At 37.0% G+C, this 23,009-nt stretch overlaps 1 protein-coding gene across 1 annotated transcript in view; it reads right to left on the bottom strand.

Annotated features, from left to right (window-relative positions):
- Window positions 1-569: 569 nt before the first annotated feature.
- Window positions 570-23,009, bottom strand: part of SLC30A5 (solute carrier family 30 member 5) — a 36,555-nt gene continuing 14,115 nt past the window's right edge. Inside the window, exons 5-16 of the mRNA XM_028089652.2 lie at window positions 21,023-21,110; window positions 17,420-17,507; window positions 15,945-16,021; window positions 15,547-15,717; window positions 14,591-14,879; window positions 14,208-14,416; window positions 12,833-12,990; window positions 11,855-11,984; window positions 9,234-9,435; window positions 8,357-8,583; window positions 2,678-2,806; window positions 570-2,046 (exon numbers count right to left, since the gene is read on the bottom strand). Coding sequence (XP_027945453.1) covers window positions 1,876-2,046; window positions 2,678-2,806; window positions 8,357-8,583; window positions 9,234-9,435; window positions 11,855-11,984; window positions 12,833-12,990; window positions 14,208-14,416; window positions 14,591-14,879; window positions 15,547-15,717; window positions 15,945-16,021; window positions 17,420-17,507; window positions 21,023-21,110 — 1,939 coding nt within the window. The 3' untranslated portion in view covers window positions 570-1,875. The remainder of the gene's footprint in view (window positions 2,047-2,677; window positions 2,807-8,356; window positions 8,584-9,233; window positions 9,436-11,854; window positions 11,985-12,832; window positions 12,991-14,207; window positions 14,417-14,590; window positions 14,880-15,546; window positions 15,718-15,944; window positions 16,022-17,419; window positions 17,508-21,022; window positions 21,111-23,009) is intronic.

The following is a 23,009-nucleotide window of genomic DNA, read 5'->3' as shown; positions in this document are numbered from 1 at the left end:
TTCAGCCCCTGCCCTATGTCTCACCTTATCTCTCATCACAGTAATTTAATTTTTCTGCTGTTGTATGCCTCCTAGGAAACGACTTATTTTATTTTTTTTTAAAGATTTTATTTATTTATTTGACAGAGAGAGACACAGCGAGAGCAGGAACACAAGCAGGGGGAGTGGGGGAGGGAGAAGCAGGCTTCCCGCCAAGCAGGGAGCCCAATGCGGGGCTCGATACCAGGACCCTGGGATCATGACCTGAGCCGAAGGCAGATGCCTAACGACTGAGCCACCCAGGCGCCCCGGAAATGACAATTTTAATAACGATGCAATATTTATTGTACCTATCTACTTAGAAATTTTTTTAACATACCAAAATTGCATTAAAACATCAATATGCAATTATTTTCCCACCACTCAAAAATTTTAATTATGTATTGAAGATTCTGGACCAGAAAATGTGTAAAGATAAGACAAAGAATATCAAAATAACTTATAACAAATTTCTAAAACCTCTCACATATTATAATTGTTAAGATAAAAATATGATTTACAATACATGTTTGCCGTTATGGTATAGTTAAAAAAATAGTACCCATACTAAAATTAATTCATCCTACTTATCAAAATTCCTATTGCAAGAATGAAAATATTCAAATGCTTATAAATAGGTATTCAAAAATTTCTTTTGAACAACATTCTTTGGTGTTCATAAAGCTGCATATATTATTATAGATCTATTTATCATACAGTTTTTTCAGACTATACATTCAGTTTAAATTGGAAATGAAAAAATATAAATTAGATATTGCTAAAGAAAGTAGTTACAGGGTAGATATTTTGATTTCACGGTGCCCAAGTACTTACGGACAAGATTTACTTACTAAACTTTAAAATAACTACCTATTCTTTGATACTTCTTATAGATCTATATGTTCTAGAAATTAAAAAAAAAGTTATGTTTAAAGGCAGAAAATTCAAATGTGAGTTCACATTATTTATGATTCTCTCAACTGGTTGTTCCACAAAATATGGAGCTAAATGAAAAGATGAGAACCCTTGCATTGTTTGGATACCAGCCTCACAAGCAACTTGGAATGGCAGATTCATAACAAGAAATGGAATATTCTACTTCAGAGGAAGAAGACAAGTGATCGAATAACATGCACACAACTTAGTATAAGTTTTTACCCTAATAAAGTAATTATTCATTTGCAAGTATTACCAAAAGTAAAAAAATTTATTTTACAGAGTGGTTGGTTTTTGTAATACATCAATAATGTTAAAGTTCCCTATTCTCACTGCTTGTCTCATTTCAGTGGTTGTTTTTTCCCAAATAATTTAGTTTACATTTAAAGTGGCAATACAGCTTTTACTTAATGGATTTAAGTTATAATTAGAAACCAGTTTTATATACAGAAAATCCATAAATATAGAACTTTAATTCCTATTTTATCCTAGGGCTATGCAAAAAATTGACTAAAAATTTTCATTTGGGTCTTTGTAATAAACATGTAAATACATTATTTACAACGGAGATGCTGACAGAAAGTAAACACACAGAAGTAATTTTGGTCTTCACTAGAATCCATCATTATATGTTCGTTTTCAAAGATGATGTGATACATCATGTTCACTCAAATTTTAAGATTCCTGTTATACACATAATTCAAGTAATTTTTTTACTTGTACAATTAATGCTTCATTCTGTATTTAAATATCCTTTAAGAAAGATTCCTTGATCCAATAGTAGGGAACTTCAGAATTTTTTTCAAATACAGCAAATGTTTCTGTACAATTATGTGCAATTTTCTTCCTTCTGGCAATATTATAAATACCGAGTAATTTAATCTTCATTGTTCATACCCCAGAGGTAATTCTCGAGTTATCTCACATGATGTAAGTACCATCTTTGTAGTATTTCATGGACTCCATTTGTTTTGTGATAGCTAGAACATCATGAAATCCAGTACTTAGGCCGGACATATGTTGAAAGTATGCCTCTTTTTCCACTTGAATTGTTAAATTGTTTACTCCAGCATCTTTAAGTATTCCTGTAACCTGTTATCAAAACCCATACATTTTAAAGCATTTAGATTAATACATTTAGTGTATGTCTTAAATAACTGGTATTACCTATCAGATATTTCATAGCCACAGATAGTCAAAGATAATCCTCAAAGTAATATTTATTATTTATTTACTTGGTCAAGTATTAGCTATAATCCTTTAGATGGCCAGGAAATTACTGACCTGACATTCAAAGTTGAGAAGGGAAACAGCTTTTGTTTCCAATATGGTAGGTTTAGAATAGGAATATAGGAACTGCTTTGATCCTTGCCTCCAATCACAGTGTTATACGCTGCCAACTTGACTGTCATTATTATTAATCTAGATCTGTATTTATAATAATTTATTTCTGGACAATCGATTGGGAGACAAGGTGGATCATAAGTAAACTTTATTACATTCACTTAAGCTTGTCATCTAAATACTAAAACTTAAATTTTATTTTAACCATTTTGGGGTAGAAAATAAATCTAGATATAAAAACTAAGTTATATTATCCTTGGGCAGCTAACAGATTGATATTTTTGAATAAATGATTACTCAACTGTATAATTTATAATGTGTCCCAGTTTATACATGAATTAACTCAAATGAAATCACTTTAAAAACAAAAGATTATCACCTGCTGTACTATTCTTTGTTCCAGCACATCAGATGTCACCTGTATATGAATTGTTCCTGCCACAACACTGGCTGAATGACGCCAAAAATGAGGGTCTCGGTATGATATTAATCCTTCTATTTTCTGTATCTGTCAAATAAAAGGAGAGGTAATGTAAATGGACTTAAAAGGCTAATTTACTTAACACAAAGCAATCTTTTTGGTCCAGAAACCACTATTAAGCTGATTTTTAAAAAAGATAATAAGGAGATCAAAGAAGTGAGAAAAGAAAGGGACAACTCGTTTGAAGTAAACTTGCCTAAAATATTTTGAACTGGGAGTGATGTCAGGGAACAGCTCTGAAGAGGAAATGAATGGGGGTTACAGGTGTCTTTACACTCAATAGTTGTGTACCCATTTTCATCTCTTTAAGAGGTACTTTGCCTTTTCTAAACGTTGGATACTTTCAATGGACTACTTGGTTTCCTCACATTCATACATAATTCACATATTAATGTTTATAGAAACATGTTCAAAAGATATCCTCTATGTTTTAACAATGAACTGATTAATGGATATTGCATACAATGTAACACTACACACAACACTACATAAAAAGGTATGAGAGTGTTTATCAACATGACATAACTGAATGGGGAAAAATTTACAAAGCAGTACAAAACAGTTTTCATCATTTTTATTTTCAAATCTTTTTAAAATTTTTCTAAAGATTTTATTATTTTTTTGAGAGATAGAAGTAGAGTCTCCTCTGAGCAGGCAGCCCCGACCTGGGGCTGGATCCCAGTGCCCTGGGATCATGATCTGAGCTGAAGGCAGACATTTAACTAACTCAGCCACCCAGGCACCCCTATTTTCAAAATATCTTAATATAGAAAAGCACATTTTAAAAGTGTTTCTTTCCATGGGCACCTCGTTGGCTCAGCTGGTAGAACATGTGAGTTCAAGCTCCACACTGGTGGCAGAGATTACTTAAATAAAAACAAAAAAAATAAAAAAATATTTTGGAAGTTTTCCAGAATGGGCATAATTTATTTTTGAAATAAAACCTTTTTTTTCCTTTTGGTAGGATGTAGGATGTAGTATTCACTAAGAAGGTAAGAAAACTTTACTAATTTATGAAAACAATGGGTTAAGATGTTATTCCTTATTCAAGATACCAACTTTTCATCAGTAGATCCTAATTTAATATAATATGGCAAGGGCACCTGGCTGGCTTAGTTAGTAGAACATGTGACTCTTGGGGCGCCTGGGTGGCTCAGTCGGTTGAGTCTGCCTTTGGCTCAGGTCATGATCCCGGGGTCCTGGGACTGAGCTCTGTGTGGGGCTCCTTGCTCAGCAGGAGCTTGCTTCTCCCTCTCCCTACTGCTCCCCTTGCTTGTACTCTCAATCTCTAAAAAAAAAAAAAAAAAAAAGAACATGTGACTCTTGATCTTGGGGTTCTGAGTTTGAGGCCCGTGTTGAGGGTAGAGATTATTTAAAAAAAAAAAAGGGGGGCGCCTAGGTGGCTCAGTCGTTGGGCGTCTGCCTTTGGCTCAGGTCATGATCTCAGGGTCCTGGGATCGAGCCCCGCATCGGCCTCCCCGCTCTGCGGGAAGCCTGCTTCTCCCTCTCCCACTCCCCCATGCTTGTGTTCCCTCTCTCACTGTGTCTCTCTCTGTCAAATAAATAAATAAAATCTTTAAAAAAAAATAATAAAAAAAAGAAGGAATCAAATTCTTTCTCAGGGTCATGAGTTCAAGCCCCATGTTGGGTGTAAAGCTTACTTAAAAAAAAAAAAGGGGTGCTTGCCTGGCTCAGTCAGTAAAACCTGTGACTCTTTTTTTTTTTTTTTTTAAGATTTTTATTTATTTATTTGAGAGAGAGAGAATGAGAGAGAGAGAGCACATGAGAGGGGGGAGGGTCAGAGGGAGCAGCAGACTCCCTGCCGAGCAGGGAGCCTGATGCAGGACTCGATCCAGGGACTCCAGGATCATGACCTGAGCCGAAGGCAGTCGCTTAACCAACTGAGCCACCCAGGCGCCCAAAACCTGTGACCCTTGATCTCAGGGTTGTGGGTTTGAACCCCACGCTGGGTGTAGAGATCACTTAAAAATACAATTTAAGGGGCACCTGGGTGGCTCAGTCGTTAGGCGTCTGCCTTCGGCTCAGGTCATGATCCCAGGATCCTGGGATCGAGCTCCACATTGGGCTCCCCGCTCCATGGGAAGCCTGCTTCTCCCTCTCCCACTCCCCCTGCTTGTGTTCCCTCTCTCGCTGTGCCTCTGTCAACTAGATAAATAAAATCTTTTTATTTATTTATTTATTTATTCATGAGAGACAGAGGAGGGGGGAGAGAGAGAGAGAGAGGGAGAAGCAGAGGGAGAAGCAGGCTCCCAAGGAGCAGGGAGCCCGATGCGGGACTCGATCCCAGGACCCTGGGATCATGACCTGAGCCGAAGGCAGACGCTTAACCATCTGAGCCACCCAGGCGCCCTAGATAAATAAAATCTTAAAAAAAAAAAATAAAATTAAAAAAAATTAATTTATTTTTGGGCATCTGGGTGGCTTAGTCGGTTGGGCGTCTGCCTTTGGCTCGGGTCATGATCCTGGGGTCTTGGGATCGAGTCCCACACTGGGCTCCTTGCTCAACGGGGTGTCTCCTCCTCCTCCCTCTGCCCACCTCCCCTCCCTGCTTGTGCTCTCTCAAATAAATAAAATCTTTAAAAAAAAAATTATACTTCAGAGAGCAAGACAACAAGAGAGTGGACACACTAGTGTGGGGAGGGGCAGAAGAGGGAGAGAGAATCTCAGGCAGATTCTCCACTGAGTGCAGATGATGGAGGGCTCAATCCCAGGAACCTGAGATCATGACCTGACTGAAATCAAGAGTCGGAGGCTTAACCAACTGAGCCACCCATGTACTCCTTAAATATAAAATCTTTTTTACAAAAATATTATTTGAGAGAGCAAGCGAGTGAGAGGACAAGTAGGGAGGAGAGGGAGAAGCAGACTCCCTACTGAGCAAGGAGCCTGATGTGGGACTCGATCTCAGGACCCTGAGATCATGACCTGAGCTGAAGGCAGGCACTTACCCAACTGAGCCACCCAGGCGCCCCTTAAATATAAAATCATAAAAAGAAAAAAGATATGGTAGACCACAAGCTAAAAAACATTTATTTTGTATTTGTTTTTTCTATGAATTGCCGGTTTATATTCTTAGTCCATATTCCTACAAGACTTTTTTTTTTAAAAAAAGACTTTATTTGAGAGAGAGAAACACAGCGAGAGAGGAAACACAAGCAGGGAGAGTGGGAGAGGGAGAAGCAGGCTTCCCGCTAAGCAGGGAGCCCGATGCGGGGCTCGATTCCAGGACCCTGGGATCATGACCTGAGCTGAAAGCATATGCTTAACGACTGAGCCACCCAGGCGCCCCAAAACTTTTTCTTAATTAAAAAAAATTATTTTGGCTAGTGTCTGCCTGTTTATATGTGCTGCAAGTATTTTCCCCTTGTCTGCCTTTTTTTTTCTCCCGAGTTCTATTTCTATTCTTGTATTCAAAAATTTTCCCCCATTTATGTTCAAAAGCTACAAGAGTTTTGAAAATTACATTTAATGTTTCAGAAGAAACCTGCTCAGGTTTTCAGGTTATCTTTCCATTAAAAGATGGAAAAAAGGCATCCTTGCCATGCTTCACATTTGATTAGATGCTTCTATATTAATGCATAAAAGCTCTGGAACAAATTGCTCTCAAACAGGAGCAGTTCATGTCAGAAAAAATTAGAATATGAGCTAATATTCAATTTTCTACGTTCAGAATGCCTGAAAAAGCATTCTATTGCCAAAGTTTACTTAACAAAAAAGGTCAATATGAAAATGCACATGACCTGATTTTTATATTGTAGTAAAACAGGTGCTTTGGAGAAAGGACATGTGGAAGCAGTTGATTCCTTCCAGACCCACTGTGATTCCATACACACCCATTGTTTATACTCGTTCCAAGACTTCTAACATGATGATACCGTTTCCTCATATTACCACCATCCCAATCTTGTTCTGTGGCCCACTAGTTGTCATTTCCACACATTCATTGTGTATCACAAGATCGACAAAGGGATTGAACCCCTGCAATATTCCTTGGATGTGTCTGCCACCATTTAATTTCAGTGATAATTTCTGGTCCATAAATTGTTTCAACTTGGGAGGGGGTGAGCTTTGCTCATGGCGTCTACTCTGCGAGCTCAAAGATCTGTATTTATTTGTTAATGGAGTCTTCTGCTGATGGAAATTTTCAATTGCTCCAATCTGTAGATTTTCTTCCTCCCTTTTTGGCTTCCAGGTGTTTTTTTTTTTTTTTTTTTAAGATTTTATTTATTTGAGAGAGAGAGAGAGAGACAGAGGGAGAAGCAGGCCCCTCACTGAGCAGGGAGCCCGAAGTGGGGCTTGAGCCCAAGACTCTAGGTTCATGACCTGAACCGAAGGCAGATGCTTAATTGGCTGACCCACCCACATGCTGCACCCCTTTCCTTCCCCCGCCCCTGATGTTTTTTCTTTAAAAAGATTTTTTTTGAGAGAGAGAGAGAGAGCATGCGCATGAGTGGGGGTGGGGTGGCACAGAGGGAGAGGCAGACTCTCTCCTGAGCAGGGAGGCTGACAAGGGGCTTGATCCCAGGACCCTGAGATCACCACCCAAGCTGAAGACAGACGCTTAACCAAGTGAGCCACCCAGGTGCCCTTTGGCTTCTACTTTCAATTCAAGCTTATTAAAAAAGGCTTTCTCTACCTCTGTAGAGAAATATACTAAAAATATTCTTCTATTTTATTTTAGTAGTTTTATTATTTTTTATCATTTACATATTTAGTCCACTGGAAATATGTTTTGATATTTGATGGTAAAGAGATATAGCTTTTCTTTTCCACCAAATGGAAATGTTAATTAGGCCCACACTTTCTCCCCACTGATCTGAAATGCCATCTTTGCTATATACTGAATTCCATAAATTCCTGGGTCTGTTTCTGCACAACCAATTTTTTAAAAATTGATTTTTGTTTACTGTTGTGCAAGAATAAAACTGTTAGTTGTGTTAGTTAATTCTGTAACTTTATAATCATGGAATGGGATCCTATTAATTTGTAATTTTTGCATTTTTTTTTGTTGTTTATTCTCAAGCATTAACTTTTCCAAGTAAGTTTCTAAGTAATACTGGATTACCCAGTCTCCCCCAAAACAAAAACAATCAAAAGAAAAGAATCCCAGGAGAGGCAACTGCACTGAGATTTAAATGAAAGAAATACGACAACTTCACAATACAATTTCCCATCCAAGAAAAATCTCTCCATTTATTCACTCTCTATTTTATGTTATTTATTTATTTTTGAAAAAGAGAGTGTGTGCGCACACACAAGTTGGGGGGGGGGCAGAGGGAGAGGGACCGAGAATGTTAGGCAGGCTCCATGCGGATGCAGGGCTTGACCTCACGACCCTGAGACCATGACCTGAGCCAAAATCAAGAGTGAGATGCTTAACCGACTGAGCCACCGAGGTGCCCCTTTTTATGTCCTTTAAATAAAACTGTATTTTCTTAATTCATATTTTGCACATTTCTAGTTGTGTCAACTTAATTTCAAATGCTATTTTATTTATTATTTTTTCAAATTCTATTTTAAAAGGAAAAAATACAGTGAAGAAATTACACACAGTACCTTTTCTAAAGCAACATGTAGTTCTTTTTCGTATTCTGGTGGCAGTCTCAAAAGTAGAACCTGACAGGCATCTTTAATCAGTGGAACAACACTAAGAAATATTAATACAGCAATAAAGAGTGAACAGAGGGGATCAGCAATGAACCATCCAAACTGCTCTATAAGAACTGTGGATACGATCACACCAATACTGCCAAGTGTGTCTGCCAAAACATGTAGAAATACACCTACAAGTAAAATATGAAAACATTAAAAATTAAAGCACATCTAATTTAGTCTTTTTATCCATTTTATAAATATTACTGGGTACCTACTATGCACCTGATTCTGCTAGGGGATAGTACTTAAAAACAAAAAACAACAAAAAAACCCCACGGTCACTGCTCTCAAAGAATTCACAGCACAGTGGTAAAAAGGGAAAGATATAGGCAACTATATAGCACAGAGTAGTGAGTTTTATGATGGTGTGGTTTTCCTAGAAATCACACATGAGCCAAGTTTTGACATTTTCCAAATTAAGCAATCACAATAAATAATTCAACACAATAAGTGATAAATAATTCCCCTATATATTTTACAATACAATAAAAATTTCCTGGTTCTTTTATAGTGAAAGTTCATAATAACACAGTATTTCCCTTCCAAATAATATTCATGCAAATGTCACTATGAAAAGGACTCTATAATACAATAATCTGTTTAAAAATTGACATTTATGAACAAATGTGAGCATTTTCTACAGCAGATGACTTCATTTTTTTAGCCGCAGACTGTTTTTCAAAAATACAACTGTACCAGAAGCCTAATATTATACAAATAAGACAGCGTCAATTCAGAACACAGTTGAAAAGTAGGGCAATATTTGGCAAGGACTCACCCCTCATGTTAGCATTCATGCCTCTGCCTGCAGATCCGTGGCTGTGACCATGCCCATGGTCACTGTGTCCATGCATATGGTGGGAATGACTGTGATCAGATGAATGACAGCTTCCCTGAGAAGCTCCATGGTTATGGTTATGGGCATGGCTAAAGGCACAGATACCAATAAGGTTTACTATCAGCCCTCCAACTGAGACTGGCTAGTAAAAGGAGAAAAGAAAACCTTTAAATTTGTAATTTAAAAAATGTATTTGTTATTTAAAAGTTACTATAAATCTAAATGTTTTTCTGTTTACAGTTTTCAAAGTTTTTTTTTCATTTTTTTCCAAAGTATTTTTGTAAAACCTAAGTTCAATAAGGAAATCCAAAATTTTTAAAAAGATTTTAGAATATTTTAGAAGAAACATTTTAACTTTCAAATAGCAAAGTTTTGACAAGTAGAGGAATTTGGGCTTGCTTTAATCAAGTGAAGAACAAGTACTTGGTTCATGGTTTATGAATAAGTTATGCTAGAGTTTTGTTTTATTTAAATAAAGTTTGAAAGTACTGCTTACTAGAGCAAGTATGCACTGTAGCTGAAATCTCATTTACATTTTGGTTTGTAGGGCAATGATTATAATTTACAAACTAGTGGATTCCAAATACATGTAATCTTATTGCGTTTCTTAAAATATAGTAAATTTCCTAAAGTAAAAAAAAGTATAATGGAAAAAGAAACATATAATAGTAATCTTTCACCTCTTTTTTTTTAAACAAAGTGAATGGAATTATCTTGATTTAATAATGCCACATAACACCCCAAAGGATAAACAAAGTTACTTACCCTTGATTATCCTCTCTTATAAAATGATTTTGGATAGTTCAGGGTGTTACTTAATTTACATATATTAAAATTTCTCCTTTAGAGAAATCCACTTGATTTATAAAAATAATATATAAAAATAATGGGGACAGATAATTCTAATTAATTTCCAAAGTTTGTTAAGACAAGAGATTTACTTTAGTAAACATGTATTATACACTTCTTACTGAGGCTCAGACCATTTATCTGTCAGATTTTAAAATTTTAGTCAGCTTTATGAAGAACTTGAAAATGGTTAATTTTGAATTAAATCAAATACCGCATACAGAGACCTCATCATCTCAAGTATTTCTCCTCTAATGATAAATACTTCATTTGTATAGATTTCATCAGAAAAAAATATGTAGAAAAAATGTAGAAAGTGCAAGCTCCCTGTAATCTAACCCCCAAAAATTAGTCACTAAGAGAATGGTGTACTTTCTATGCACATACTAAAATACATACATAAACACCTTTTTAAACCAATAATAGCATATTATAATGCTGCTTTGGAATTTTTTTTAACTTAGTACAGTTTATAAGTATTTTTCATGCCAGTGTACATAGATATGCCTCATTCTTTTTATTGGCTGTACAGTATCCTACAAATGACAGCTTTATTTCTTTATTTAACCCATCTTTTCCTTGGTGGACATTTTTTCACCATTATGAGCAATGGCACAAGGAATCATGCACCTTTACACACCTGTGCAAATATTTTTTGCAAGTATTTCTGTAATAAATATTAAAGATCAAAAGATAAAAGCATTTAAAACTTAAAATATATTTCTAAACTGCAATCCAAAGCATTTTACTAATATAAGCTTCCAGCAACCAGATTTATAACTTATAGTCATTCAACAATTAATTGCTGATTTCCTACTGACAAGCCAGGTGCTAGAGTTTATGAGTTAATGATAGAGAATTCAGGTACTGAAGATATTTCACTTACATCTTTAATTGTGGAAGAAAGACAAAGGAGTTATAACTCAATGTTGCTTAAAAAAAAAAAAAGCAAGATACAACAGGAATACTGAGAAAGGGAAATCTACCAAACTTTGAGGACGGAAGAGAGGGATTAAGGGAAAGTATCTCACTGGAAGAGATATATAAGCAAAATTCTGACAAAGGCTGAAAGGCAGATGTGAGGGAAGGGCATGCCAACTACAAGAAACAGCACATGCAAAGGTTTGGAGGTAAAGGGAGAACATTATAAACTACTACAGCAGTAGTACAATCAACAAAGTAAAGCCTTTAAAATGACAACATTTTTCTCATTCTTTCCCTATCATTTTGCAAATTTCCTCAGGTATTTAAAAAGCATATCTTCACACAAAAACATTTAGTAAGTCAGAAAGAAATCTGTATGTTTTAGACTGTCACCTAAGGGTGCCTGGGTGGCTCAGATGGTTGGGCGACTGCCTTCAGCTCAGGTCATGATCCTGGAGTTCCAGGATCGAGTCCCACATCGGGCTCCCCGCTCAGTGGGGAGTCTGCTTCTCCCTCTGACCCTCTCCCCTCTCATGCTCTCTCTCTCTAATAAATAAAATCTTTAAAAAAAAAAATAAGACTGTCACCTAATATTCTGACTAAAATATTAGAGAAAAGGATTAATTTCTAAGAGTCAGCAGCATAAATATAATTACAAGATAAGAAATTGTGTTAATTTAAATTAAAAAATAAAATCTTCCTAGATCAGTAACTACGAGTAGTTAAACTTTAGCATGGAAAATGCTGTAGGGGGTCTGAGAAATTCAAACAGGAAAATAAAGACTTACTGTTAACATGTGTGTGTCTAATTCCGGAGGATCAATTAATCTAGCCACTGACTCCATAAACACAAAAAAAGCTATTACCATTAGAAAAAGTCCATTAATAAATCCAGAGAGAATTTCTATTCGGCCATACCTAAAAATGTAGAATGTATTTTTAGAAAAGGAAAATGACAAATATTTTTAAAGTATAAACATTATGTACAAAAGAGGATATAAGTCCAGATTTTCAACTACATATATAAATAATACAATCAGAAAATTACCAAGATTTTAAACACCATACTAATGCTGGAAGAGTCTTTCTGTACTTAAGTTTGTTGCAATTATAAATATTTATCCAAGTCCTTCTTCAATGTTTCCCCTTACACAAAGCCTTTCTTAGCAAGAAGTTCCTTCTTTCCCTTTAATGGGCTCTCCCTTGATGGGCTCTGTACCTCTGTCACAGCCCATAGATTTTGCTTTGTAATAAAATCATTTGTATTTTTGGCTCACCTATCTTTCAAAATATTAACAGCTGAAAAGAGCTGAATTTATCAATCCATTCAGGGTAGGTCTTATTAAAATTCTTTGTACAAATCAAGGATTCTAACATTTGTTGAACTGAATTATTCAGTTGATGAAAGGATATTTCATGTTCATGCACAGCCTCTTCAAATTGTGAATACTCTTTCTAACAGCAAAGATGCAAATGATCATGCACATTCCATTGTCTCAAATAAACTGTTAGGCAAAGAGCTCAAAATCTAACTGATTTTTGCTCTCTCCATACAAGAGGAATTAGTCAGGGAATATAATCTTGAGCTTACTGCCATTTATTATTTATCATATGCTTGATTTCCTTGTATCTACCTCAATTTAAAGAAAACTAAGGCTCTGAAAAATTATTTGTATTAAAAGGAATAAAATTTTATTCCCTAAGATGGAATTTGCCCCTAGGATTTTTTCATTGTGTTATATCACCTTGATGGTCAGTGTACCTACCCATAGGAGAAAATCCGAGTTGCTTTCCATCTACTCATCAGGGCCGCAAAAAGCCCCATGACCAAAGCAGAGCAATCAAACAGCATGTGAAATCCATCTGAGATCAGACCTAAACTATTGGTCAACACGCCATAGAATAATTCCACAAAGGTAAACAGCTAAAAAAAATTTAAAGAAAAACAGGGGAGGAGTATGTTAGGAAATACCGTTTCAAGAGATTTATCAGAACTTTTTTTTTTTTTTTTTAAAGATTTTATTTATTTATTTGAGACAGAGAATGAGAGAGAGAGAGCACATGAGAGGGGGGAGGGTCAGAGGGAGAAGCAGACTCCCCGCTGAGCGGGGAGCCCGATGCGGGACTCGATCCATGGACTCCAGGATCATGACCTGAGCCGAAGGCAGTCGCCCAACCAACTGAGCCACCCAGGCGCCCGAGATTTATCAGAACTTAATCATGAGAATTTTAACCTTTTAGTTAAAAAAATTTTTTTTTTAAAGATTTTTTATTTATTTGACAGAGAGAGAGAGAGAGAGAGAGAGAGAAAGGTAGCAAGCGAGCATGAGCAGGGGAATGACAGGCATAGGGAGAGGGAGAAGTAGGCTCCCCGCCGAGCAGGGAGACTGATGTGGGGCTCCGTCCCAGGACCCTGAGATCATGACCTGAGCCGAAGGCAGGTGCTTAACCAACTGAGCCACCAGGTGCCCCTTAACCTTTTATTATTCAAATCTTACTTGAAGATATACTACCACTTTATTTCAATTTATATAAACTGTAATATAGGGACACCTGGGTGTCTCAGTTGGTTAAGCATCTGCATTTGCCTCATGTCATGATCCCAGGGTACTGGGATCAAGTCCCGCATTGGGCTCCTTGCTCAGCTGGGAGCCTACTTCTCCCCTGCCTGCTCTGCCTGCCACTCCCCCAGCTTGTGCTGACAAATAAATAAATAAAATCTTAACAACAACAACAACAACAAAAAAAAACTGTAAGATACTACACTGAATCAGATATGTTCATCTTATAAATTATTTAAAAGGAGATAGTTTCATTATGTCTGTAGAACTCAATAAACTAGGCTATAAAATGTTAGCAATCTGGTCTATGGTGAGATCCTGTAAGTAGTAGATAAAAATCTTTACAGGCTACTATATTTACTGACTTAAAATAGCACACTAAACTAATGCATCTAAAATGCCTCAAAAATTGTTTGCTTAAGTACTCTGAATACGATCCTGTAATCCTCCGATCACTGAGAGAAAATATAATTTTAACCCCTAAGTATCAGAAATTTGGGAATTACTAAAATTATACCAGAACTGTCAAAATTAAAAGATTAAGCTTTTAAGATATGCCATGAATATATAAAAATCTTACCAGATTCAAGCACAAGAAGTAAAAGATCTGCCTAGAGTCATTCTCCTCAAGAATCTGTTTTAGTGATTCCTTAATAAACCTGGGGATTGACTGGGAGCTATGCTGGAAAGCATCACCCATGAAGTTATAAAGAGGTGTTCCTTCAGGAGAATATCCAATTAGGGTGCCTTTCTGTCCTCTCTTGGAAGGAGATGACAAGATGTTGGCAGCTTTTAAAAAAGAGAAAACAACAACATTACAAAAGTTTTAAAAGCTTAAGCTACCAAAATCAACACGGTATCTCTCAGTACTAAATGCAAGCACTAAACAAATTTCCAAATTAAGTAAATGATTTCAACATGGGAACCCATGAGATGAAATTTCCTGAGGGGGAAAATGCTCACACAAAATGAAGAATATAGCGCTCACTACCACTCCTCCAGAAAGGACATGTTCAGTGCTTTCCTGGTGTGCTGCTTTGTTCATAGCTCGAAGCTGGTCTGTTATTGGATGTGTCCAAAAATTTCCAAAAAGTAGAGCACTAATAAATATGGGAAAGGATCCATAGCGGGCACATTTGGAAACTTCCATTTTGACTGAACAAATGGAATCGACATAGAAATCCAGGATCATGACAAAAAAGATAACTGTTGTGAAAGGCATAATGAGGGAAAACCAAGACTCGACTTTACTCTAGAAATTAAAAAAAGAAAAAAAATAAATTGTTAGTACTACACCAGAATAAAGTTCACATCTTATGTTTTAGTTAATCCCTTTATATTTAAACAAATATTCTAACTCAATGATTCATAAAATGCCAAGATATAAGAGCTGCAAAATATTAGTACATTTCCCAGTAATCCCCAAAGTATTAAAAGCAAAAGCACTATGGTTTAATAATTATATACATACTAGGTGACCCACAAGCCTTGTAACACACAGTAACCATAAAACGGGTTCTTTTAGGAGTGTCTGGGTGGCTAGTCAGTTAAGCGTCCGACTCATGATCTCAGGGTTGTGGGATCAAGCCCTGCAATGGGCTCAGCACAGAGTCAGCTTGTCCCTTTTCCTCTGCCCCTCCCCCAGCTCACTCATATTCTCTCTCTCAAATTAGTAAATGTTTCTTTAATTGATTCCTTTGGGCCACAGGAATAGGATGAATGTATAAATGTAATAGTACCTGATTTGTATTTTCTATAAACAATAAATTTACTCCAAAAATTTTCAAAAATGATAAAAAAAGCAATGATAATTTAAGGTACTTGCAAGCTCAAAGTGAAATAAAATACAATGTACTGAACTAAAATTTTTTAGTAAGAGCAATTCATTTTACTTATTACCGATTAATTCCTACTCTTACCTCAGTTGTCACAGAAAGAACAATGACCCATGGGCACAAGAGAAGCACAGAAACAAGATGGGATAAAGCTTGAAGACGTTTGGATCCACCAACATCTATAGAGAGTTTTCTGGAAGCTGTATGAAAACCAACTTTACAACACAAAGCCAGTACTAGCAACAATACTCCACCCTATGAGTAAAATTAGATAAGTTTCATTAGAAACACACAGTCCAATACCCAATGCTTAAATACATAATATTTGAAGAAATGGAGCTATTATGTTTTTTCCATATCCCAAATTACTGAACTACTTAAATGTCAGGCAGTACTGGTAACTTATTTTAAGTGCACTTTTAAAGTTACAGTTGCTGCAACTTTTCACAATCTCTTGATCTCGTTAGGAATAAAGAACATACCTTGTGATCTGCCACACCTAAGAAGGCAATGGCTGTGTAAAGCATGTGAGTTAGAGCACTGTCATGATGTCCTTCAGCTAAGTGAGTTGCAGTAAAGGAAAAAAAAATCCCAAATATTAACTCTTTGAATCCTGAAGTCCTCCTAAAATTTTAGCTACATTATTTTAGGCTGACTATAGACTAGTTTGGGGGCCCCAAACCTGACTACTTGCAACAGTTCATTGCCCTTAAAAACAAAACAATTAAAAATTTAATTCTGGGACATGATTTACAAGCTGGAATGGCCTGTACTTCTTTCGTTGTCTCCATAACAATTATAATAGTGCTTGAGATATAGTTGTTAAATATTGGTTGTGAACCTCCAAAAGCATATGCATGCATATCGTAAGTAGGACAAAGGGACAAGAGCAAGGACCTTCTTGGACAACGACTGTCGTGGAATTAAGGCTGCTCTTTCAGAACATGTCAAATCAGTCCTAAATCTGTTTCTAAATCACTGACCACATAAGCCTCAGTAAAGCAAGTAGCAAGGAGAAAGGGGCAGGGGTGGCATATCAGAAGCAACCGGGAATTCTGCAAAGTCACACCGCTCTCTTTTACTATAACAAAGTAAACTATTATTTTTAACTGACAGGCTTTAAGGACAGTATAAGTAACCAGAAGAATCAAAACTGGTGTTCTAAGGTCAGCTAAATGGAGTGGGCAAAGGTGTACGGACAGGAAAGAACAAGGTATGTCTATAGAGGAAAACGAGTATACATATTTGACTGGAAAGTTGGGGTTATAGAATAGTGGAAGCTCAATTAGAAATAACAGTTTAGAGCAAGAGAGTGATTACCAGGTGAAGGAATTTCAGCTTTTTCTTTCAGGCAAGAAGATGCCAAAGATTTTTCATTAAATTTTAAAGAAGTTTCTATTTAGTAATTGCAACTGACTTTTTTCTTTTTTTTTAAAGATTTTACTTATTTATTTGACAGAGAGAGACATAGTGAGAGAGGGAACACAAGCAGGGGGAGTGGGAGAGAGAGAAGCAGGCTTCCCGCGGAGCAGGGAGCCCGACGCGGGGCTCGATCCCGGGACGCTGGGATCATGACCTGAGCCGAAGGCAGACAGACGCTTAAAGACTGAGCCACCCAGGCGCCCCTGCAACTGACTTCTAAACTGAGCATTTAAATCGTTGAATTTATTACAAGGGAGCCAACAGAGTGATTTTGTTGACTGGCAAATAAAAAAAAAAATTTTTTTTTAAGCACCAGGACATTCTAAAATATTCTTTCACTGTCCCTGTAGAAGATATTGATGGAGATGCTATAAAATATTTAGTTTGGAATAAATTTATTCATTACTTGAATACCTACATTAATCCACGGAAGTTTCATTCATGACTGATTTTAATTCAATCCTCCTTGTCCCATTCTGCCCGTCTTCTATTTTTCTGCAAGACTAAATTACTCCAATCTATTGCAAAAGGATACGGTGTTCAGCCATTTTAGCCATGAGATCATCATTGTCGAAAAGCAATAGGCAGATCACAGCAATAATGAAAAAAGCAGCCCCTCTTGTCTGAAAATGAAGAAAATATTACCAAGGATGGCTTTTTAAGAGTTGATTTTTAAGACCATGACTATACAAATGCTAAAGAAAAATGTTTTTCATATAAATATTTAAAGAAAAAATAACATCTCACATTAAAGCCCTTCTACTATACAATATAAATTTGCAGTATTTTTTTTTTTTAAAGATTTTATTTATCACAAGCAGGGGGAGCAGCAGAGGAAGAGAGAGAGAGGCAGGCTCTCCACTGAGCAGGGAGACCTATGTGGGGCTCGATCCAAGACCCCTGGATCATGACCTGAGATCAAGGTAGACGCTTAACTAAGACTCAGCCACCCAGGCGCCCCCTCTCTTCTTTTTTTTTTTTTTTAAAGATTTTATTTATTTATTTGACAGAGAGAGAGAGCGAGAGAGGAAACACAAGCGGTGGGGGGGGGGGGCGGAGTGGGAGATGGAGAAGCAGGCTTCCCGCTGAGCAGGAAACCTGACGGGGGGGGGGGGGGGGCCTCAATCCCAGGACTCTAGGATCACGACCCGAGCCTAAAGACTGAACCACCCAGGCGCCCCCAAAGTCATTTCTCATATCCAGTAAAAGTGTAGAGCATTTAAAAGCTGATGAATTTTTTATAAGTTTATATTCTCACCCCAGGAAAGGATTTTGACAAAAGAAAATCAGGAAGAACATACTGCCTAGTTTATGCAAATACTTCAGAATTTTGGGTATAAAAGCCATCTAAATAGCATTATTATACATTCTGTATTTATAAATGTACAGGTATACTGCCACATACTTTCATTAAATAAAAGTTAAAATTTAAAGTGAGAATCCTATTCTATTCATTAACATGATTACCACTACACTTGATAAATTCTCTTAGTGTGGTGGATGGATATCTTGACAAAAGCCAGTATACATAAACCACACAATTTTAAGTTTCATAATTTTCATTATATTAGAATGACAGTGACAGTATCAACAATATCCAGATATGGAGAACAGAATTTAATCTTTTGTTAAAGAGGGCAACTGAGAATTCTGTAGTGCTTCAGTCATAACTAAGAAAAAAAACATGCTGTGTCCTGAATAGATGCCCAGATTCATTACAGACACTAATGGCACGACATGTACGATTTATATTCTAATTTCTGAGTATTAGTGCAGCAAAATTTTTATTTATTTTAAATTATATTCTTAAAAGACTTATTTATTTGAGAGAAAGGGGGAGAGGGGCAGAGGGAGAGAGTCTCAAGCAGACTCCATACTGAACAAGGTGCTGACATGGGGCTCAATCTCACGACCCTGAGATCATGACCTGAGCTGAAACCAAGAGTCAAGGCTTAACTGACTGTGCCATCCAAGGGTTCCCATATATATATATTTTTTAATGTTTTAAAAACATTTGTATTTCTTTTGCGAGTTGTCTTTTGCTGCCCTTGGCTCATTTTTATTGAAAATCTTACGCATTTTTCTTAACTGACTTTACTAATTTATATTTTGAAAGAAATGTAAAACTTTTTTTTTTAAATGTTTTATTTATTTATTCATGAAAGTCAGAGAGAGAGAGAGAGAGAGGCAGAGGCAGAGGGAGAAGCAGGCTCCCCACATAGCAGGGAGCCCAATGTGGGACTCGATCCCAGGACCCTGGTATCATGATCCGAGCCGAAGGCAGACGCTTAACCGTCTGAGCCACCCAGGCGCCCCTAGAAATGTAAAACTTTTACTTGCGGTTAATTTTCTGTTGCTGGCTGTTGTCTGCACAACGATTTGTTACACAGAAACTTATAATCATTATGAAGTCAAATGTACTGAGTTTTCCCATTGTGATTTTTTTCCCACTGCTTTTATGCTCAGAGAGTTCTTTGCTTGTAATTATCCATCTATATTTTACATTACATATGATGTTTTTTATATTACCACATTTATAGCTCTATTTATATTATTTTACATATTATAGTATATCACATTTATATATTACTTTATACATATATTCGTATTGCATGTTGCATATTTACATATATTTACATATAGTTTATGTATTATTATACTATATTAAGACTATTTTGTGGCGCCTGGGTGGCTCAGTTGGTTGGGTGACTGCCTTCGGCTCAGGTCATGATCCTGAAGTCCCTGGATTGAGTCCCGCATCGGGCTCCCTGCTCGACAGGGAGTCTGCTTCTCCCTCTGACCCTCCCCCCTCTCATGTGCTCTCTCTCTCTCTTTCTCTGTCTCAAATAAATAAAATCTTTAAAAAAAAAAAGACTATTTTATATTATATATTTATTTTTATCCATAAAACGCTTCAATCTAGTTGACATTTATTTTGGAGTACTCTATGAATGAGATGAAATAAAGAGTGGCATATGCTTTAATATTAATTATCCCATTTGAAATCTATGGGTTGGGTAGTCTCTCTGCTCTACTTGGCATGTTATTTTGTTCACTTAATTTTATTCATCTGCCTCCATTACTTGGGAGCAACAGGGACTACTACATCTTATTTGTCTTTATTTCTCCTTTCCCCTGTAATTGGGACAATGCATCACGCACAGCAAACACTTTGGTAAAAAAGAAATACTGTAGGTATAAAAATTTGGAATTGCAGATTCTTGACTCATTTACGAAAAAAGAATAATACTTAAGTTACTTAAATAAGGCCTAGTTGGCAAAATGCTGGATATTCATCAGACTTTATAACAAGTTCTTAGGTGTTTTCCAAAAATGATGGATAAGGGTAAAGAATGAGGTAGGCGGGGGCGCCTGGGTGGCTCAGCCATTAGGCATCTGCCTTCGGCTCAGGTCATGATCCCAGGGTCCTGGGATTGAGCCCCGCGTTGGGCTCCCTGCGGGAGGCCTGCTTCTCCCTCTCCCACTCCTCCTGCTTGTGTTCCTTCTCTCGCTGTGTTTCTGTCAAATAAATAAATAAAAATCTTAAAAAAAAAAAGAATGAGGTGGGTAAGAGGCCTGGGTACAGCACGTTGGAGATCTCTGTGGTGATCAACCTGTTCTGTGTCTTGAATAGGTCTATGGATTATACCAATGTCAATTTCTTAGTTTTGTTTTTAAGATTTTATGTATTTATTTATTTGACAGAGAGACACAGCAAGAGAGGGAACACAAGCAGGGGGAGTGGGAGAGGGAGAAGCACGCTTCCCACTGAGCAGGGAGCCCGATGCGAGGCTTGATCCCAGGACCCTGGGATCATGACCCGAACCGAAGGCGAACGCTTAACCACTGAGCCACCCATGCACCCAATTTCTTGGTTTTGATAATGTACTTGAGTTGGGTAAGAAATTACCATTGAAATTGAGTGAAGGGCACTCTTGGTGCTATTTTTGCAACCTCCTATGAATACATGATGATTTCAGAATAAAAAGTAAAAAAAAAAGTTTGTAAGGAGAAGTTAAAATTAACAGAAAAAGCCCCTGCATTCTCTTAAATGGTAAAGATTTTATTTAATTGGTTTGGATAATATTTTACATGTATAAATTCCAATTTTCAAGTGTCTAATAATAGAAAATTGTACCTTTGCTGGTCCTCCTCCAGAACTAGTGAATAAAACACTGAGTAGTGAGATGACAACAATATCACTGTGTTCAAATAGCAGCAAAGTCCTATAAAAATACAATATTATCATTCATAAAATATATCTGATCTTCACCAAGAAGCATGAATTCAACTACAGTAAGAGAAAATAAATATTTCCCCTTGATTTCATAAAACACTGAGAAAAATAAATAGAGACAACTGCTTTGGAATAATCTATCTTTTGGCCTTATCTACCTCAGAAAGGCTGAGATTGGGGCACTTGGCTGGCTCAGTCGGTAGAGCACCCCACTCCTGATCTCGGTGGTGAGTTCAAGCCCCATGTTCGGCATGGAGCTTATTTAATTAAAAGAGAAAAAAAGAGGAGCAAAAAAAAGAAGCTGAAATGGTACAACTTGTAGGATTATATCACATCAATTTCTTGCATACGTGTACAAAGAAACACTTAGAAGGTTGCTCCCATCAGCTATGTTTGCAGTAGCCCCAACCCAAATGTCACTGGTAAGAGAATAAATAATATAGAATATATCCATTCAATAGACTATTGTACAGCAATAGAAATGAATGATTCTATGAATATATTAAGAAATGCTGAATTATACACTTTTTATTTTTTAAGAGAATGGTTTATTTTTAAATATTTTATTTATTTATTTGACAGAGAGAGACAGAGAGCGAGCACAAGCAGGGGAAGCAGCAGGCAGAGGGAGAGGGAGAAGCAGGCTTCCCGTTGAACAAGGAGCCCTGTGCAGGACTTGATCCCAGAACCCTGGGATCATGTCCTGAGCCGAAGGCAGACACTTAACCAACCGAGCCACCTAGGTGCCTGTGAATTGTACACTTTAAATCTGGTATAGACTGCATGTTTGAGTCCCCCCTAAATTCATATGTTAAACCCAATCCCCAGTGTGATGGTGTTTGGAATTGGGGCCTTTGGGGTGCATAGGTCATGAGGGTGGAACCCTCCTTCATTAGTGAGATTAGAGTCCTCATAAAAAAAGACTACATGAGTATTCTCTTTGCCCATTCTGCTCTGTGAGGTTATTGAGAAAAGATAGCTGTCTATGAACCAGGAAGCAGTCCCTCACCAGACAAGTCTGCCTCACCTTGATATTAGACTTCCTAGTCTCCAGAACTAAGAAATAAATTTGTGTGGTTTAAAAGCCACCCAGTCTATGGGGCACCTGGGTGGGTCAGTTGGTTAAGCTTCCAATTCTTTTTTTTTTTTTTAAGATGTTATTTATTTATTTATTTGACAGAGAGAGCAAGAGAGCACAAGCAGGGGGAGCAGGAGAAGGAAAGGGAGAAGGAGGCTCCCTGCTCAGCAGGGAGCCTGATGCAGGGCTCGATCCCAGGACTCCGGGATCATGACCTGAGCCGAAGGCAGACGCTTAACCATCTGCGCCACCCAGGCACCCCTAAGCTTCCAATTCTTGATTTCGGCTCAGGTCATGATCTCAGGGTCCTGGGATTGAGCCCGATGTCAGGCTCTACACTCAGTGGGGAGTCTGCTTTTCTCTCTCTCTCTCTCTCTCCGTTCCTCCCCCGGCTCATGCAAGCTCTCTGAAATAAATAAATCTTAAAAAAGAAAAAAAAAAGTGCCACCCAGTCGATACAGTATTTGTTATAGCAGCCCAAATGGACTAACATAAAAAGAATGAATGTTATAGTATATGAATCATATTTCAAAAAACTGCCGTCAAAATGAATGAACTATATATATCTTACATGTATCAATATGGGCAAGTATCAAACATAATATTAAATGGAAAAAGTATGCTGTAGAACATGCATGCAATGTAATTCTATTCATACAAAGTAAAAAATTGCAAAGTTAAACATTAAAAAAACAATTAAACATAAAAAAGACATATATACATATGTGAAAAAATTATACAGAAAACCAAGAAAATGAAAACCAAACCTTAAGATGCTGATTACACCCAAGGGTAGGGGGAGATGGGGAC

This window comes from Eumetopias jubatus, unplaced genomic scaffold (genome assembly GCF_037043125.1).
Source record: "Eumetopias jubatus isolate StellerSeaLion01/CBP00866 unplaced genomic scaffold, mEumJub1_p1.0 scaffold_5, whole genome shotgun sequence".
NCBI lineage: Eukaryota > Metazoa > Chordata > Mammalia > Carnivora > Otariidae > Eumetopias > Eumetopias jubatus.
Note: the sequence above shows the minus strand (reverse complement) of the source record. Positions and strands in the feature narration are given on the sequence as shown.